The sequence below is a fragment of the Bombina bombina genome, chromosome 2, assembly GCF_027579735.1.
Source record: "Bombina bombina isolate aBomBom1 chromosome 2, aBomBom1.pri, whole genome shotgun sequence".
Classification (NCBI taxonomy): Eukaryota; Metazoa; Chordata; class Amphibia; order Anura; family Bombinatoridae; genus Bombina; species Bombina bombina.
The window spans coordinates 475,138,521-475,159,648 of record NC_069500.1 but is presented as its reverse complement, the minus strand read 5'-3'; the positions used below and the strand labels follow the sequence as shown (position 1 = coordinate 475,159,648).

Sequence of the window (21,128 nt, the reverse complement as noted above, 5' to 3'; positions counted from 1 at the left end):
CACGTGTGTTTAAAGAGCGCTTTGTTTTTAATTACTTATGCATGAAGAAACGACTCGTGTGAGGCTGAGAAATGCGTTGCATTAAAGTACTTTTATTCATTTTATCAAATATTTTTTCTTCTTTGTTACATTATAGTTTCTTAAAAATGTATGTTCCTGTGCTTTGTTTTTACACTACAGGGTGTGCCACAGTGCACCATAAAGCTGTGGGAATTGTTCTTAGTAGCCAGTGAACAATCTATCCCATAGATTTGCTGTGCACAAAATGTACTTCCTGTTTGTAAATCAAAACAACCGGCCTGCATCTTAACCTTTTGTATGCAAAACAAACAAAAACCAAAATGTTTTACTTTGTCATATGCATATGGTTTTAGTTTAGTGTACATTTAAGGATGTACATTATATTGAGTTACATACTGAAACTAACAACTGAGACATTTATTCATACATCTTATGGGCAAGAATAGTTAATTTTCCCTCCTGTATATAAAACGTAACATTTTCTAAATTCAGCAATTATCTGTTTGTGCTTGTGTCAGCCTCAGTAATGCTTAATCAGGATAAGTAAAATTCCTCAGGCAGATATCTACGTCAAAGTACCACCTGGACCCAGGTCCAGCAACGGGTCAGCACATCTTCTTACCGATGTGAGCAGAGCCACCTGCCAGCTGGGTAATCTCCATTCACAGTGAAGCTGTGGAGCCAGAATACTAAGTAACATCATTTCCATGGCATCTGCCATCTGTAAGTATACGGGGAAAAAGTCAGTGTAGCAAAAGAGAAGAATAAACATCATTTATGTAAGAATTTACCTGATAAATTCATTTCTTTCATATTGGCAAGAGTCCATGAGCTAGTGACGTATGGGATATACATTCCTACCAGGAGGGGCAAAGATTCCCAAACCTCAAAATGCCTACAAATACACCCCTCACCACACCCACAATTCATTTTAACGAATAGCCAAGTAGTGGGGTGATAAAGAAAGGAGTAAAAAGCATCAACAAAGGAATTGGAATAATTGTGCTTTATACAAAAAAATCATAACCACCATAAAAAGGGTGGGCCTCATGGACTCTTGCCAATATGAAAGAAATTAATTTATCAGGTAAATCCTTACATAAATTATGTTTTCTTTCATGTAATTGGCAAGAGTCCATGAGCTAGTGACGTATGGGATAGCAATACCCAAGATGTGGAACTTCACGCAAGAGTCACTTGAGAGTTAGGGATAGAAAATAAAGAGAGCCAATTCTGCTGAAAAAATTAATCCACAACCCAAATCATAAGTTTTAATCTTATAATGGAAAAGAAAAAAAAAATTATAAGCACAAGAATCAAACTGAAACAGCTGCCTGAAGAACTTGTCTACCAAAAACTGCTTCTGAAGAGGAAAAAACATCAAAATGGTAGAATTTAGTAAATGTATGCAAAGAAGATCAAGTTGCTGCTTTGCAAATCTGATCAACTGAAGCTTCATTCTTAAAAGCCCAGGAAGTGGAAACTGACCTAGTAGAATGAGCTGTAATCCTCTGAGGCGGGGATTTACCCGACTCCAAATAAGCCTGATGAATCAAAAGCTTTAACCAAGATGCCAAAGAAACGGCAGAAGCCTTCTGACCTTTCCTAGAACCAGAAAAGATAACAAATAGACTAGAAGTCTTCCTGAAAACTTTAGTAGCTTCAACATAATATTTCAAAGCTCTCACCACATCCAATGTAAAGATCTTTCCAAAGAATTCTTAGGATGGGGACACAAAGAAGGGACAACAATTTCCCTACTAATGTTGTTGGAATTCACAACTTTAGGTAAGAATTTAAATGAAGTCTGCAAAACTGCCTTATCCTGATGAAAAATCAGAAAAGGAGACTTGCAGATAATTCAGAAACTCTTCTAGCAGAAGAGATGGCCAAAAGAAACAACACTTTCCAAGAAAGCAATTTAATGTTCAAAGAATGCATAGACTCAAACGGAGGAGCCTGTAAAGCCTTCAAAACCAAATTAAGACTCCAAGGAGGAGAGATTGATTTAATGACAGGCTTGATACGAACCAAAGCCTGTCCAAAACAATGAATATCAGGGAGTTTAGCAATTTTTCTGTGGAATAAAACAGAAAGAGCAGAGATTTGTCCTTTCAAGGAACTTTCAGACAAACCCTTATCCAAACAATCCTGAAGAAACTGTAAAATTCTAGGAATTCTAAAAGAATGCCAAGAGAATTTATGAGAAGAACACCATGAAATGTAAGTCTTCCAAACTCGATAATAAATCTTTCTAGAAACAGATTTACGAGCCTGCAACATAGTATTAATCACTGAGTCAGAGAAACCTCTATGACTAAGCACTAAGCGTTCAATTTCCATACCTTCAAATTTAATGATTTGAGATCCTGATGGAAAAACGGACCTTGAGATAGAAGGTCTGGCCTTAGTGGAAGTGGCCATGGTTGGCAACTGGACATCCGAACAAGATCCGCATACCAAAACCTGTGAGCCCATGCTGGAGCCACCAGCAGCACAAATGATTGCTCCATGATGATCTTTGAAATCACTCTTGGAAGAAGAACTAGAGGCGGAAAAATATAGGCAGGTTGATAACTCCAGGGAAATGTCAATGCATCCACTGCGTCCGCCTGAGGATCCTGGACAGGTACCTGGGAAGTTTCTTGTTTAGATGAGATGCCATCAGATCTATTTCTGGAAGCCCCACATCTGAACAATTTGAAAAAACACATCTAGGTGAAGAGACCACTCTCCCGGATGTAAAGTTTGACGACTGAGATAATCCGCTTCCCAATTGTCTATACCTGGGATATAACCCGCAGAAATTAGACAGGAGCTGGATTCTGCCCAAACAAGTATCCGGGATACTTCTTTCATAGCCTGAGGACTGTGAGTCCCACCCTGATGATTGACATACACCACAGTTGTGACATTGTCTGTCTGAAAACAAATAAACGTCTCTCTCTTCAATAGAAGCCAAAACGAAAGGGCTCTGAGAATCGCACGGAGTTCCAAAATATTGATTGGTAATCTCGCCTCTTGAGATTTCCAAACCCCTTGTGCTGTCAGAGATCCCCAGACAGCTCCCCAACCTGAAATACTCGCATCTGTTGTGATCACAGTCCAGGTTGGACGAACAAAAGAGGCTCCTTGAACTAAACGTGGTGATCTAGCCACCAAGTCAGAGATAATCGAACATTGGGATTTAAGGATATTAATTGTGATATCCTTGTATAATCCCTGCACCATTGGTTCAGCATACAATGTAGAAGAGGTCTCATGTGAAAACGAGCAAAGGGGGTCGCGTCCGATGCTGCAGTCATGAGACCTAAAACCTCCATGCACATAGCTACTGAAGGGAATGACTGAGACTGAAGGTTCTGACAGGCTGCAACCAATTTCAGACTTCTCTTGTCTGTTAGAGACAAAGTCATGGATACTGAATCTATCTGGAAACCTAAAAAGGTTACCCTTGTCTGAGGAATCAAAGAACTTTTTGATAAATTGATCCTCCAACCATGTCTTTGAAGAAACAACACTAGTTGATTTGTGTGAGATTCTGCAGAACGTAAAAAAAGGGGTCGCATCCGATGCTGCAGTCATGAGACCTAAAACCTCCATGCACATAGCTACTGAAGGGAATGACTGAGACTGAAGGTTCCGACAGGCTGCAACCAATTTCAGACGTCTCTTGTCTGTTAGAGACAAAGTCATGGATACTGAATCTATCTGGAAACCTAAAAAGGTTACCCTTGTCTGAGGAATCAAATAACTTTTTGGTAAATTGATCCTCCAACCATGTCTTTGAAGAAACAACACTAGTTGATTCGTGTGAGATTCTGCAGAACGTAAAGACTGAGCAAGTACCAAGATATTGTCCAAATAAGGAAACACCGCAATACCTCGCTCTCTGATTACAGAGAGTAGGGCATCGAGAACCTTTGAAAAGATCCTTGGAGCTGGTGCTAGGCCAAAAGGAAGAGCAAAAAATTGGTAATGCTTGTCTAGAAAAGAGAATCTCAGGAACTGATAGTGATCTCGATGAATCGGAATATGAAGATATGCATCCTGTAAGTCTATTGTGGACATATAATGCCCTTGCTGAACAAAAGGCAGAGTAGTCCTTATAGTCACCATTTTGAATGTTGGTACTCTTACATAACGACATAAAGACTTTTAGATCCAGAACTGGTCTGAATGAATTTTCTTTCTTTGGGACAATGAACAGATTTGAATAAAACCCCAGACCCTGTTCCTGAAAAGGAATTGGCACGATTACACCAGATAACTTCAGGTCTGAAACACACTTCAGGAAAGCCTGTGTTTTCTCTGGGTTCACTGGAATGCGTGAGAGAAAGAAACTTCTCACAGGCGGTCTTACTCTGAAACCTATTCTGTACCCCTGAGAGACAATGTTCTGAATCCAATGATTTTGGACTGAATTTATCCAAACATCCTTGAAAATGTTTAATCTGCCCCCTACCAGCTGAGCTGGAATGAGGGCCGCACCTTCATGCGGACTTGGGGGCTGGTTTAGATCTCTTAAATGGCTTGGATTTATTCCATATTGAGGAAGGCTTCCAATTGGAGACAGATTCCTTAGGGGAAGGATTAGGTTTCTGTTCCTTATTTTGTCGAAAAGAACTAAAACGGTTAGAAGCTTTAAATTTACCCTTAGATTTTTTATCCTGAGGCAAAAAAGCTCCCTTCCCCCAGTGACAGATTAAATTATAGACTCCAACTGAGAACCAAATAATTTATTACCTTGGAAAGAAAGAGATAGCACTGTTGATTTAGAAGTCATATCAGCATTCCAAGATTTAAGCCATAAAGCTCTTCTAGCTAAAAAATCTAAATACATATATCTAACATAAATTCTGATGATATCAAAAATGGCATCACAAATGAAATTATTAGCATGTTGAATTAATTTAACAATGCTATACACATTATGATCTGATACTTGTTGCGCTAAAGTTTCCAACCAAAAAGTTGAGGCAGCTGCAACATCAGCCAAAGAAATAGCATGCCTAAGAAGATGGCCTGAACATAAATAAGCTTTCCTTAGATAAGATTCAAGCTTCCTATCTAAAGGATCTTTAAAAGAAGTACTATCTTCCATAGGAATAGTAGTACATTTAGCAAGAGTAGAGATGGCCCCATCAACTTTGGGGATCTTTTCCACAACTCCAATCTATTAATAGGCAAAGGATACAATCTTTTAAACCTTGAAGAAGGAGTAAAAGAAGTACCCAGTCTATTCCATTCCTTTGAAATCATATCTGAAATAGCATCAGGAACTGGAAAAACCTCTGGAATAACTATATAAGGTTTATAAACCGAATTTAAACGTTTACTAGTTTTAGTATCAAGAGGACTAGTCTCCTCCATATCTAATGCAATCAACACTTCGTTTAATAAAGAACAAATATACTCCATTTTAAATAAATAAGAGGATTTGTCAGTGTCAATATCTGAGGCAGGATCCTCTGAATCAGACAGATCCTCATCAGAGATAGATAAATTAGTATGTTGTTGGTCATTAGAAAATTCATCAACTCTATGAGAAGTTTTAAAAGACCTTTTACGTTTATTAGGAGGCGGAATGGCAGACAAAGCCTTCTGAATGGAATCAGAAATAAATTCTCTTGAATTTACAGGAATATCCTGAGCATTAGATGTTGATGGACCAGCAACAGGTAATGAACTACTACTGATGGAAACATTCTCTGCATGTAAAAGTTTATCATGACAACTATTACAAACCACAGCTGGAGGAACAGTTACCACAAGTTTACAATAAATGCACTTAGCTTTGGTAGAACCGATAACAGGCAGCAGGATTCCAGTAGTAGATTCTGAGACAGGATCAGTTTGAGACAACTTGCAGTATGTAAAAGAAAAAACAACATATAAAGCAAAATTATCAATTTCCTTATATGACAGTTTCAGTAATGGGAAAAAATGCAAACAGAATAGGCCTCTGACATAGAAAAAAAGACCAGAGGCAAAAGGAATGAGGTCTTAAATAATGAAAAAATGTTTGGCGCCAAGTATGACGTACCACAAACTGAAAAACATTTTTTGGCGCCAAAAACGTCTGGAACGAAACTCGAGCATCATAGATGACACAACCTCGTGAAAGACTCGGCGCCAACTAAGATGCTGGAAATGACGAATTTGCGTCAACAAACGTAATTTTCACGCCAAAAAAGTCTTGCGCCAAGAATGACGTAATAAATTATAGCATTTTGCGCTCTTGCGAACCTAATACAGCCCGCAATTTAGAAAGAATCAATTTGAAAACCTCAGGTAAGAAAAAAAAAATTTTTTTTAAAGCATTTCCCAGATATGAAACTGACAGTCTGCAAAAAGGAAATATACTGATAAACCTGAATCATGGCAAATATAAGTACAAACATATATTTAGAACTTTATATATAAAGTGCCAAACCATAGCTGGGAGTATCTTAAGTAAATGAGACATACTTACCAAAAGACACCCATCCACATATAGCAGATAGCCAAACCAGTACTGAAACGAAAATCAGCAGAGGTAATGGTATATAAGAGTATATCGTCGATTTGAAAAGGGAGGTAGGAGATGAATCTCTACGACCGATAACAGAGAACCTATGAAATAGATCCCCGTTAGGAAGACCATTGTATTCAATAGGTGATACTCCCTTCACATCCCTCTGTCATTCACTGTACTCTGAGAGGAACCGGGCTTCAACATGCTGAGAAGCGCACGTAAACGTAGAAATCTAGCACAAACTTACTTCACCACCTCCATAGGAGGCTTACGCCTAGATTTAGAGTTCTGCGGCCAAAGGGGTGCGTTAGCTACGCGTGCTTTTTTCTGGCCGCACCTTTTAAATACTGCTGGTATTTAGAGTTCACAGAATGGCTGCGTTAGGCTCCAAAAAAGGAGCATAGAGCATATTTACCGCAACTTCAACTTTCGATACCAGCGGTGCTTACGGACGCGGCCAGCTTCAAAAACGTGCTCGTGCACGATTCCCCCATAGAAAACAATGGGGCTGTTTGAGCTGAAAAAAAACCTAACACCTGCAAAAAAGCCGCGTTCAGCTCCTAACGCAGCCCCATTGTTTGCTATGGGGAAACACTTCCTACGTCTGCACCTAACACTCTAACATGTACCCCGAGTCTAAACACCCCTAACCTTACACTTATTAACCCCTATTCTGCCGCCCCCGATATCGCTGACACCTGCATATTTTTTTAACGCCTAATCTGCCGCTCCGTAAACCGCCGCTACTTACATTATCCCTATGTACCCCTAATCTGCTGCCCCTAACACCGCCGACCCCTATATTATATTTATTAACCCCTAATCTGCCCCCCACAATGTCGCCTCCACCTGCCTACACTTATTAACCCCTAATCTTCCGACCGGACCACACCGCTATTATAATAAAGTTATTAACCCCTAATCCGCCTCACTCCCGCCTCAATAACCCTATAATAAATAGTATTAACCCCTAATCTGCCGACTGGAGCTCACCGCTATTCTAATAAATGTATTAACCCCTAAAGCTAAGTCTAACCCTAACACTAACACCCCCCTAAGTTAAATATAATTTAAATCTAACAAAATAAATTAACTCTTATTAAATAAATTATTCCTATTTAAAGCTAAATACTTACCTGTAAAATAAATCCTAATATAGCTACAATATAAATTATAATTATATTATAGCTATTTTAGGATTAATATTTATTTTACAGGTAACTTTGTATTTATTTTAACCAGGTACAATAGCTATTAAATAGTTAAGAACTATTTAATAGCTAAAATAGTTAAAATAATTACAAAATTACCTGTAAAATAAATCCTAACCTAAGTTACAATTAAACCTAACACTACACTATCAATAAATTAATTTAATAAAATACCTACAATTACCTACAATTTATTTTACAGGTAACTTTGTATTTATTTTAACCAGGTACAATAGCTATTAAATAGTTAAGAACTATTCAATAGCTAAAATAGTTAAAATAATTACAAAATTACCTGTAAAATAAATCCTAACCTAAGTTACAATTAAACCTAACACTACACTATCAATAAATTAATTTAATAAAATACCTACAATTACCTACAATTAAACCTAACACTACACTATCAATACATTAATTAAATACAATACCTACAAATAACTACAATTAAATAAACTAACTAAAGTACAAAAAATAAAAAAGAACTAAGTTACAAAAAATAAAATTTTTTTTACAAACATTAGAAAAATATTACAACAATTTTAAACTAATTACACCTACTCTAAGCCCCCTAATGAAATTACAAAGCCCCCCAAAATAAAAAAAATGCCCTACCCTATTCTAAATTACAAAAGTTCAAAGCTCTTTTACCTTACCAGCCCTGAACAGGGCCCTTTGCGGGGCATGCCCCAAAGAATTCAGCTCTTTTGCCTGTAAAAAAAACACATACAATACCCCCCCCAACATTACAACCCACCACCCACATACCCCTAATCTAACCCAAACCCCCTTAAATAAACCTAACACTAAGCCCCTGAAGATCTTCCTACCTTATCTTCACCATACCAGGTTCACCGATCGATCCAGAAGAGCTCCTCCGATGTCTTGATCCAAGCCCAAGCGGGGGGCTGAAGATGTCCATGATCTGGCTGAAGTCTTCATCCAAGCGGGAGCTGAAGTGGTCCATGACCCGGCTGAAGTCTTCTATCAATGGCATCTTCAATCTTCTTTCTTCCGTATCCATGTTCATCCCGCCGACGCGGAACATCCATCTTCACCGACGACTTCCCGACGAATGACGGTTCCTTTAAGGGACGTCATCCAAGATGGCGTCCCTCGAATTCCGATTGGCTGATAGGATTCTATCAGCCAATCGGAATTAAGATAGGAAAATTCTGATTGGCTGATGGAATCAGCCAATCAGAATCAAGTTCAATCCGATTGGCTGATTCAATCAGCCAATCAGATTGAGCTCGCATTCTATTGGCTGTTCCGATCAGCCAATAGAATGCGAGCTCAACCTGATTGGCTGATCGGATCAGCCAATCGGATTGAACTTGATTCTGATTGGCTGATTTCATCAGCCAATCAGAATTTTCCTACCTTAATTCCGATAGGCTGATAGAATCCTATCAGCCAATCGGAATTCGAGGGACGCCATCCTGGATGACGTCCCTTAAAGGAACCGTCATTCGTCGGGAAGTCGTCGGTGAAGATGGATGTTCCGCGTCGGCGGGATGAACATGGATCCGGAAGAAAGAAGATTGAAGATGCCGTTGATAGAAGACTTCAGCCGGATCATGGACCTCTTCAGCTCCCGCTTGGATGAAGACTTCAGCCGGATCATGGACATCTTCAGCCCCCCGCTTGGGCTTGGATCAAGACATCGGAGGAACTCTTCTGGATCGATCGGTGAACATGGTATGGTGAAGATAAGGTAGGAAGATCTTCAGGGGCTTAGTGTTAGGTTTATTTAAGGGGGGTTTGGGTTAGATTAGGGGTATGTGGGTGGTGGGTTGTAATGTTGGGGGGGGGGTATTGTATGTGTTTTTTTTACAGGCAAAAGAGCTGAATTCTTTGGGGCATGCCCCGCAAAGGGCCCTGTTCAGGGCTGGTAAGGTAAAAGAGCTTTGAACTTTTGTAATTTAGAATAGGGTAGGGCATTTTTTTATTTTGGGGGTCTTTGTTATTTTATTAGGGGGCTTAGAGTAGGTGTAATTAGTTTAAAATTGTTGTAATATTTTTCTGATGTTTGTAAATATTTTTTTATTTTTTGTAACTTAGTTCTTTTTTATTTTTTGTACTTTAGTTAGTTTAATACATTGTATTTATTTGTAGATATTGTATTTAATTAATGTATTGATAGTGTAGTGTTAGGTTTAATTGTAGGTAATTGTAGGTATTTTATTTAATTAATTTATTGATAGTGTAGTGTTAGGTTTAATTGTAACTCAGGTTAGGATTTATTTTACAGGTAATTTTGTAATTATTTTAACTATTTTAGCTATTAAATAGTTCTTAACTATTTAATAGCTATTGTACCTGGTTAAAATAAATACAAAGTTACCTGTAAAATAAATATAAATCCTAGAATAGCTATAATATAATTATAATTTATATTGTAGCTATATTAGGGTTTATTTTACAGGTAAGTATTTAGCTTTAAATAGGAATAATTTATTTAATAAGAGTTAATTTATTTAGTTAGATTTAAATTATATTTAATTTAGGGGGTGTTAGGGTTAGGGTTAGACTTAGCTTTAGGGGTTAATCCATTTATTACAGTAGCGGCGAGATTCGGTCGGCAGATTAGGGGTTAATAATTGAAGTTAGGTGTCGGCGATGTTAGGGAGGGCAGATTAGGGGTTAATACTATTTATTATAGGGTTATTGAGGCGGGAGTGAGGCGGATTAGGGGTTAATAACTTTATTATAGTAGCTGTGAGATCCGCTCGGCAGATTAGGGGTTAATAAGTGTAGGCAGGTAGAGGCGACGTTGAGGGGGGCAGATTAGGGGTTAATAAATATAATATAGGGGTCGGCGGTGTTAGGGGCAGCAGATTAAGGGTACATAAGGATAACGTAGGTGGCGGTCGGCAGATTAGGGGTTAATTATTGTAGGTAGCTGGCGGCGACGTTGTGGGGGGCAGGTTAGGGGTTAATAAATATAATATAGGGGTCGGCGGTGTTAGGGGCAGCAGATTAGGGGTACATAAGTATAACGTAGGTGGCGGTCGGCAGATTAGGGGTTAAAAAAATTTAATCAAGTGGCGGCGATGTGGGGGGACCTCGGTCTAGGGGTACATAGGTAGTTTATGGGTGTTAGTGTACTTTAGAGCACAGTAGTTAAGAGCTTTATAAACCGGCGTTAGCACAGAAAGCTCTTAACTACTGACTTTTTTCTGCGGCTGGAGTTTTGTCGTTAGATTTCTAACGCTCACTTCAGCCACGACTCTAAATACCGGAGTTAGAAAGATCCCATTGAAAAGATAGGATACGCAATTGACGTAAGGGGATCTGCGGTATGGAAAAGTCGCGGCTGAAAAGTGAGCGTTAGACCCTTTAATGACTGACTCCAAATACCAGAGGGCGGTAAAAACCAGCGCTAGGAGCCTCTAACGCTGGTTTTGACGGCTACCGCCCAACTCTAAATCTAAGCCAAAGTTTGTAAAACTGAATTGTGGGTGTGGTGAGGGGTGTATTTGTAGGCATTTTGAGGTTTGGGAAACTTTGCCCCTCCTGGTAGGATTGTATATCCCATACGTCACTAGCTCATGGACTCTTGCCAATTACATGAAAGAAAGAGGCCAACGTTATCTGTGGGTGAACAACAGCCAGAGTGAATGACAATTAAAAGCATATAAAACAAAAAGAAAAAAATTATGAAATGTGTCAGAAACAATTTACTGCTCGTTTAAAAATTCAGAGTAAATGCTATTCTTACTTACTTATTGCATTGTCCTTTTATTATGCACTTGTTGATTATACAATTTTACTGTATTAAAAGGGCCATAATAGTGGAAAAATGACATGCTGTAATCAGTTAGAGCATGTGATTTTATGACTATCAACCCTGAACTACTATTTGTTTAACTCCAGCAAAAGAGTTAAACACACAGTAGAAGTGCTGCTCTTGACCGGTGGTACACTGCTGGCCCTGAGCAGAACCTGCCTCTGATCCAATCAGCAGCAATAGTTGCATGACTCAGATGTGCTACTAACACTGCTGATAGGATCATGTAATTGTTCGACTATGATGGCCCTTTGTCAGTTAAATCTTTTATATTACAATCTCAAAATGTTTCATGACTTTTTAAAGGAACACCCATATGAGTTGTGAGGATTTGGAGTCTGTGAAAATGTTAAAGGAAGGCTATAAGGTAGGGGTCAGCAACCTTGGAACCCCAGATGTTTTGGAACTACATTTTCCATGATGCTCAGACAAACTTTAGGCTGGCTGAGTATCATGGGAAATGTAGTTGCGAAAAACATCTGGGGTGCCAAAGTTGCTGACCCCTGCTATACGGCAAGGCTGGTAAACCATCTTTAATGTGACTGTGTGCCCAAACTGAAAATAATGTTAAAAAACCAAATGGAGTATCCATGATACCTTCTTATTTCAAAGAACATAAAAATAAGTTTGTCTTTTAAATACGTAGGCCCAAACTGGAAGTGGAGCACTACTGCAATTAAAAGTCCATGGTAAAACATAATTACGAGAGAATGTTTATCACAGCCGACATCTCTTCAGCGAGCTGTTAACTTTCAAAGGATAGTGTGACCACACTAAACATTGTTCATATATACACACCGGTATATATTTAAATATATATATGTGGGGGGGGGGTGATATATATAAATATATATATATATATACACACACAAATGTTAATAGTTTATTGTTTTGAATTAACAAAATGCAAATTGAGTGAACAGAAGAAAATCACACTTCGCTTTCAAAACAGTATCAGTTCTTCTAGGTACACTTGTGCAAAGTAAGGGATTTTGTTGACATATAGTCAGGTGCATGATTAAACAATTATATCAAACTGGTGGTAATGATCATCAATTTAATATGTGGGTTGAAACAAATACATTAACCGTAACAGAAGTCAAACACTATGGCAAGACTGAGCACAGCAACAAGACAAAATGGGCTCTATTTATCAAGCTCCGTATGGAGCTTGATGGCCCCTGTTTCTGGCGAGTCTTCAGACGCGCCAGAAAAAAGCAGTTATGAAGCAGCGGTCACAAAGACCGCTGCTCCATAACCTGTCCGCCTGCTCTGAGCAGGAGGACAGACATCGCCACAATACAACCCGATCGAGTACGATCGGGTTGATTGACACCCCCTGCTGTCGGCCCATTGGTCGCGAGTCTGCAGGGGGCGGCGTTGCACCAGCAGCTCTTGTGAGCTGCTGGTGCAATGCTGAATACAGCGAGCGTATTGCTCGCCGTATTCAGCAAGGTCTGGCGGACCTGATCTGAAGTGTCGGATCAGGTCCGCCAGACCTTGATAAATATGCCCCAATGTAGTTAGTTATACTGCAGCAGCAAGGTCTCTCCAAAACAGAAATTTCAAGGCAGACAGGGGTTTCCATGTGTTTTGCCCAAGTTCTTCTGAAAAAGCACAAAAAAACATGCGTTGAGGATCGTAGATGCGGTGGTCGGCTAAGGAAACTTAGTGCAGCAGATGAAAGACACATCACGCTTACGTCCCTTGGCCAATCGGAAGATGTCCACTAGTGACATCAGCTAAGAATTGACAGAAACCAGTACACCCATCTACTCTACGGAAAAGTCTGGTCATGGAAGACTTGCAACCAAAAAGCCATTTCTCCGATGTGGAAACAAGGCCTAGCGACTCCAATATGCACAAAAACACAGGAACTGGGTTTTAGAAAAATGGATGTAGGTGATCTGGACTGATTATAATCTGAAGTGTTTGGCTGTAGCAAAACGCAGTTTATTTCCCGAAGGACAGGAGAGCAGTACAAGAATGAATGTCTGCAGGCAACAGTGAAGCATTGTGCTGGCTCCATGCAAGTTTGGGGATACATTTCTGCAAATGAAGTTGGGGATTTGGTCAGAATTAATGGTCTCCTTAATGACAGGCTGTCACGTTATTACCTTGTTCCCTACCTTTTTTGTTTTTTTGCTTTGCACATTCCATGCTATACCTTTAAATTTCAATTACTTTTACCACTCATTCATATAAATGTCCCATCAACCCTCACTACTTTGCTTGGTATTGAATTAGGTGAAGTCCTACTGAGCTACTGATATCCCCTGTGCTTTTTAGTGGACACCGGAACTCTCTCTCAAAGTGACATACTGTGACTTTGTTCTCTGTCACTTTCTATCTGTTCGTTTTGCCAAACTACCGCTTTACTACATACCTCGTAGTAACTCTATCTCGAATCTCCTCTGTTAACGCTATCCGGACTCGGCTCTCAGTAGCTGCCCCTCAACGGATCATTCCGCGGTGACGTCACACGCCAGCTTCACGGAACTACCCTCAATTCAGCAAACAGCCTGCACCGCTACACTCCACACTCAAGACCCTCTCTGCCTACGTATCACACCGGATCAACCTGAAAGGTCTCACTGCTCTCAAAGGTATAACGCTTGTTAAATACTTATGCTGTCAAAGTTCCTACATGTTATTTGCAGTTCATATGTCGAGTTTAACTCTGTACCTCTGTCTAGCTTTTTACTCAATCTGTTTTATGCAAATTCAGCTTAGCATATTGTTTTGATTTCCTTACTAAACAGTTTATTACTAACATCCAGATTTACAAATACAAGAGCTCTGCTGCAGGTTTTAGTGTTTAAGTTAGCACAGGTGGCAACAATAGAGTGCTTCCTTTTCTTAAACCTTCACATTAAACTGCTGAATAGTTACATGAGGCCAGCACACTACCCTCTAGGTAGTTTATTTGCTTACCTCACACTCTTCAGCAACATTACCACATATTTAAAATCTCAGCAGCTGCGGTCCTAACCAAAGTAAAATTTTTATCTTCTTAGAAATTCTGACTTGCCTGACACAGGCAGATACTTATCCAACATACAATACCATCAGGAAGGCATCTGATTGACCTTACATTTTTTCTGCAGCTTGACAACGACCCCAAATGTACAGCCAAAGTCATTAAGAACTATCTTCATTGTAAAGAAGAACAAGGAGTCCCAGAAGTAGATGGTATGGCCCCTAAAGAGCCCTGATCTCAACCCCATCGAAACTGTATGGGATATATGAAGAGAAAGAAGCAACTATGGCATAAATCCATAGAAGAACTGTGGTTTGGAACAACCTACTTGCCCCTTTAAAAGACTGCTTGCCTACAAGAATTGATGCTGTTTTGCAGGCAAAGGGTGGATCCACCAATTATTGATTTGATTTAGATTTTCTTCTGTTTACTCACTTTGCATTTTTTTATTTGATAAAAATAAACTATTAGCATTTCTATTTTTTAAAGCATTCTTACTTTACAGCAAGACAATAGTTCTTGCAAATCACTGCATCAAATATATATACAATGTAATCTTCACTATCTTTTTTGCCTCTGTCTGGCAGGGTTCCCCTTGTAAACCTCATTCCCCAAAGTTCACTTGGAGTGGATGCCAGAGGATCGGTGGGGCTCTTCCCTTCAACCCCCCAGACAGAGGCAAAAAAATTGTGTAAATGAGCTTTATACAGAAACGTTTGGGTAATCCAGGTAAAGCTTTATCCACAGCCACTGGTTAATGTCAGTTTTCCCCGGGTAATCGTAGGATTACCTGGATATCTGACTTTATCTGTAACATATATAATTAAACATTACATTTTCTTCAGAGTGAAGAACAATGCTATTTCAACTATTTCTTAATGCACTTCAGCTTTAGCCCACTTTGCTTAGCGCACCTTCAGGTTGGAGCATAATCAAAAATCAGAACAGGCTTATGTAGCACCCTTCATAGAAGTCTTTAGGGAAAGGGACTTAGCGGGGCAACACTATCCAACCTCCAGATGTTAGTGTGCCTGAGGCTTTTGCTTAAGCAAAAACTTTTCTCTTTCAATTTGTAATATGAGCACAAGAATAGGAGCGCTACTGATTTAACTTGAGGAGTGTTAGTGCTCCATAGTGCTAATATTTTTGCATTTTACCTGTAATCTATCCCTTAAAGGGACACTGAACCCAATTTTTTTTCTTTCGTGATTCAGATAGAGCATGCAATTTTAAGCAACTTTCTAATTTACTCCTATTATCATTTTTTCTTTGTTCTCTTTCTATCTTTATTTGAAAAAGAAAGTCCAGACCTTGGACAGCACTTGTTTTTTGGTGGATGAATGTATCCACCAATCAGCAAGAACAACCCAGGTTGTTCACCAAAATAGGCCGGCATTTGAACTTACATTCTTGCTTTTCAAATAAAGATACCAAGAGAATGAAGAACATTTGCTAATAGGAGTAAATTAGAAAGTTGCTTAAAATTGCATGCTTTATCTGAATCACAAAAGAAAAAATTTGGGTTCAGTATCCCTTTAATATATAGCAACAATTACATTGTAATTACTTATATAGAGCATGGATTGATAAACACTACTTGCCCAGGCCAGACCAGTGAGTACAGAGAGCTTCCACTGGAACTTTCCAAAACCAATGGCCTCCACAGCATCTTCCACCATAAACGTATCTGTAAGAAAAGGAAGGGCTGATTAGTTTTGGCCTTTAACATTCTAGGGATGGGCAGTTTGTCATAGACATCTCATATTTACTAAGTACTAAGCAGTGATCCCTATTTAGTATTTTGCTCTGCCTACAGTAATGCCTCTTGATAACTAAATAAATTATTGGTAACTACATATAAGATTAATAGTCATATTTTGTTAATTTGGTGCATTTTAAAACACAATGACATTATTTTCTCCCTCTTCCCTACAGTTATATAATAAAGACAGTTTTTCAAATGTTTCTAACTCTTTAATGACCCATTTGGTTACAGTTTGGCAGTAATTTTGGCATATTTATCAAGCTCCGTATGCTGTCGGCATTTATCATTTGTTTATCGTTTGTTTATGTACAGCATGGATGCTTTTTGACTTTCATTCTTATGGCATTCCAATCCATTAAAATTAGATATCAGTAGCAAGAATTAGGAATATGATAAGCATGTATAATTTGTTTTTCTTACACTTACATTGAGTAAACATATTAAAAACCTCAAAGAAACTGGCTTTTCTAGTGCTTTTGTGGGGATTTCGGGTAGGGATTTCCAAAAATCTTCACAGAAGCGTACCAAAATTGGCAAATGGGAAGGGAAAACATGGTGAATAACAGATTTAATAACTTCCAAATGAGTTTGAAAGTAAGTTTTCACTAATCCAATTCCTTATGTTAACATTATTAAAACAAACACTTTAACTTACAATCATAAATGAACATTGAAATAATCATAATTTAGTTGTGTACAGGTTTCATGGGGGGATATTTATCAAGCCGTCAACCGTAAATACGCCAGAATTCCACAGCGTAATTGTTGCAAGCTTGATCCGACCTAGTTATCAAAGCCTACAGACCGGCAAAAGTTGAAATTTGCGACGTAACATACGATCTGCCGGTCTCAATCCGATGCAGATCAATGCTTACGTCATTACAGATGTTTCGAATACACATTTGGCTCTGACACTTTTTCTCATTTATCAAATTTCTAACAGGTACGCTCGCGGCTATTCCGGCCCAGCATGCTTGGTTTTCAATCCTCCACCCTGGAGGCCGCGGATGCGATAGGAATCAATGGGAGTCTGAAAGCAGCGAAAGCTTATGTTCGATGCTGCCAGATATCCCATTGATTTATATGGCTGAAAACAAGTAACGTTTACACCTAACACCCTAACATAAGCCCCAAGTCTAAACACCCCTAATCTTCCACCGCCGACATTGCCGCCATCTACATGTTATTAACCCCTATTCCACCCTTCCCGGACACTGTAGGAACCTAAATAAACTAATTAACCCCTATCCCACCACTCCCCGACCCCGCTGCAACCTAAATAAACGTATTCACCCCTAAACCTCTGACCTCCCACATCACTACCACTAATTAAACCTATTAACCCCTAAACCACCAACCCCCACATCGCCATAAACTAAATTAAAGGGACAGTCAAGCCCAAAAAAAACTTACATTTTTCAAATATGGCATGTAATTTTAAACAACTTTCCAATTTACTTTCATCAACAATTTTGCTTTGTTCTCTTGGTATTCTAGTTGAAAGCAAACCTAGGAAGGTGCATATGATAATTTCTAAGCCCTTGAAGACTGCCTCTATTTTATTTACTTTTCACAGCAGGGGAGAGCAAGCTCATGTAGGCCATATAGATAACCTTGTGATCACGCTCATGGCTAGTGGCAGACACTGCACTAACTGGCTAAAATGCAAGTCAATAGATAATAACTAAAAGTCATGTGATTAGGGGCGGTCAGAAGATGCTTAGATACAAGTTAGTCACAGAAGTAAAAAGTGTATTAATATAACAGTGTTGGTTTTGCAAAACTGGGGAATGGGTAATAAAGGTATTATCTATCTTTTTAAACAACAAAAATTCTAGTGTTGACTGTCCCTTTAAGCTTAAGGATGAGAGCTCAATCCTATTAGCTGATTGAAACAGGAGTGGCGGGATAGGGGTTAATAACTTGATATAGGTTGTGGCGGTGTCGGGGAGCGGCGGGATAGGGGTTAAACATTTTAGTATAATGGCGGCATTTAGTGACAGGGTATAAATAAAGATGGTAAAAAGCTGAATAGATGCGAGATCCATGACTGCTAGTTAACAACAGTCATGTTCATCGCCCCGTACCTGGTGTGCGTCTTTTTCCCGGCTTTTTCTTTATAAATATGGAGATTGTATTCAGGTCCGCGGCCGAGATGTTAGGTGAGTGTATTGGTGCCGGCTAATGCAGCACAGTTGACAGCTTGATAAATATCCCCCATGGCCACAACACTGACCTGTGCTATATATTTAACCTTACTTTATTAAAACAGAAAGGTTATAGGTTTATTAATATGTGACTTGAGCATGTATAAATATATTAACCATAGAAAAAAAAATGCAGGTAGTCATGCGGATCTAAACAGGTACAAATTGGTTTCCAAGTGGTAAATGCTATTAAACTAAAGTAATGCAAGTGAGCACATAAACTCTATGCAAAAAGTGCTTTCCAGTGGATAAGTTCTCAATACAAAGTATCTGATATATTTTTAAGGTACAAAGTAAAAAAAAAATGGCAACTAGGTTTCTGATGGATTGAAAAGGCCTCATATTTGAAATAGTATATCACAAAATGGATTACAATATATCCCCTGGACAGCAATACTACACATAGGGAACATTAAAGAGACATAAATATATAATATACATTGGAAATTTAGAGTACATTGCAAAAAGTCTTCACACGAAACATTAAAACTGTAATTTTGCTAGGACAATTTGCATTTCAAGGATATACCTTTTTATAAGCTGAGGACAATTAGTGAAAATAATATAAATGAGCTACTACAGCGATAATACAGTATCTGTATAGAAAGTAGCAGGAGTAGGCCTTTGGACTATGGCCCAATGATCAAAAATTCTTTAGATTAAAGAGAAATTATAGTGCAGACTTCACAGGGGGTGAACTCACTGAAGTTTGTGAGAAAAAAAGTGTGGAACCTGGAAGTCTCAGAGAGATAAGAGCTGCATCCCATATAAAGGGGAGAGTAAAGTAAACAGAAGAGCACTGATATAAATTCTTAGTTTGCAGCAAATACAAATTAAACTGAAATGTTTTCACTGCAATTTAACTTGCATTTGCCTCTAGTGTAATACACATTACTTTTTTGACAGTTAAATATGTGTATTGTAATTTTTTAGAATAATTTGGAATAGTGAGAAGGACCCAATGCTCAAAAGATTGCAGAGTCTGCATAGAAATGTGTATTCTATTCTCAACAGACTTGCAAAGATTCTGCCGGCCGGGCAAAATGTTGTAAAACAGTGAGCTGACCCTTACTGTAAAGGTAAGTGGTGATGTACCTTCCATAGTAAAGTATAGGGTTTATTGCTTTTGAACATTCTGAGCACATTGCTAATGTATATGAATCTCAGCAGTGTGGAGAGTTTTCAAAACATGTTTACACAACATATAATGTGCGTTTTGTAATATAAAAATCGATCATGTTGTGTCATAGCATTAGTAAATAATCTATATGCAAATTTCTATTCTATGAAAGGCACAATTGGACTAAAAGAGACTGCTCCCTGATGGTGACCCGCCAAAGAACAAGCTACTGAGTCATTGTTTATTTCTGGTTGAGTGCTTCCCTCTCTCTGTATATAGTTTTTGTGGCCTCAGAGAAAAGCAGAACTATAACTGTGTGCTTTGGGTGACCACAACGGAAATGAGATCTCTGGATTGGAGAACAGCAGATAAACAATACTCTTACTTAAATTTGGCCATATGCCACTGGACAAAACTAGGAAATATATCATTTGTGTGTTCAATTGCTATAAAGTTATATGCTGCCCTTAAAAATGCTTCTAAAATAATAATCCGCGGCCCCTATGTTGTAGGAAGCTGGCCCTCACTGCTATAAATCATTTTATTATACTGCCCTTCATATTATTACACTGTTCACCAATATCCTGTAAACCTCTTCAGTACATGTTACTATATAATTAGTTATGTCACTGCTCTGCATGCTGATACATTGCTAGGCTATTTGTATATATTTGTTTCAGTCTTCTTCATATTATTATAATCTGTAAAATTAATCTGATGATTTGTCTAGTCCTCATGCATGTTTGTGATGTGAGCAGTGAACATAATCACACTGTAGCAAGATGCAATTACTGTGTTTTTAACAAGCAATCCAGCGCTAACCTTTTCTGAGCTGATACAGCAATGCTTTGAAGGTGGGCGTTGCTGGGAATTTTGTGCTAAAAATAAAGTTACAAGATGACAAGAAACAATTCCACTGCACATGAAATGAAGTCATATCCAGAATGCTGATAATCAAGAGCTAAAGAACTAGTATTGTTCTAAGGTATGCATATGCAGCCTAAATCCTCACATTACTCCTAACCTTTATATTAGAGCCATTACATTTACTGTGTGTAAGGAACAGGGCAAATTAAGGGGAGATATGGGGAGCGAGGAGCCTGTTTAGGTGATTTGTGGGGTAAACTAGGCTAAATCTGTTCTCTCGCTGCGAAAAAGTGGACATACTGTTTTACTGAAGGAGATAAAAGATTAGGGACAGCTTTATAGGAACAATAAACAATAAAACAACTGCTACATATATTCAAAGCAAAGATTGTCCTGAGAATAATACACAGATTTTGTAAAATGATGGCCTCGACCACAATCTTTCCAATATCGATAATGAGGTTTTGGATTAGGCCGATATGGAAAGCATGTTTTTCGAGTGTCCACAATCCATAATGGATTTGGCCTCTAAAAGCTCAGAGCCATGAACAAGTTTTCAATTGAAAAATTCAGAAAAACTTGTTTTTAGTCGTTAAGTAATTGTTCTTGAGGCCAAAACTGGGAAACCAGCCAATTAACATATGCAA

The 21,128-nt window shown here is 38.5% G+C and overlaps 1 protein-coding gene across 1 annotated transcript in view; it reads right to left on the bottom strand.

Moving 5' to 3' along the window:
• SVOP (SV2 related protein) overlaps nucleotides 1-21,128 on the bottom strand; it is a 149,403-nt gene that overhangs the window by 107,469 nt on the left and 20,806 nt on the right. The window contains exons 3-4 of the mRNA XM_053702135.1: nucleotides 16,124-16,209; nucleotides 644-742 (exon numbers count right to left, since the gene is read on the bottom strand). Coding sequence (XP_053558110.1) covers nucleotides 644-742; nucleotides 16,124-16,209 — 185 coding nt within the window. The remainder of the gene's footprint in view (nucleotides 1-643; nucleotides 743-16,123; nucleotides 16,210-21,128) is intronic.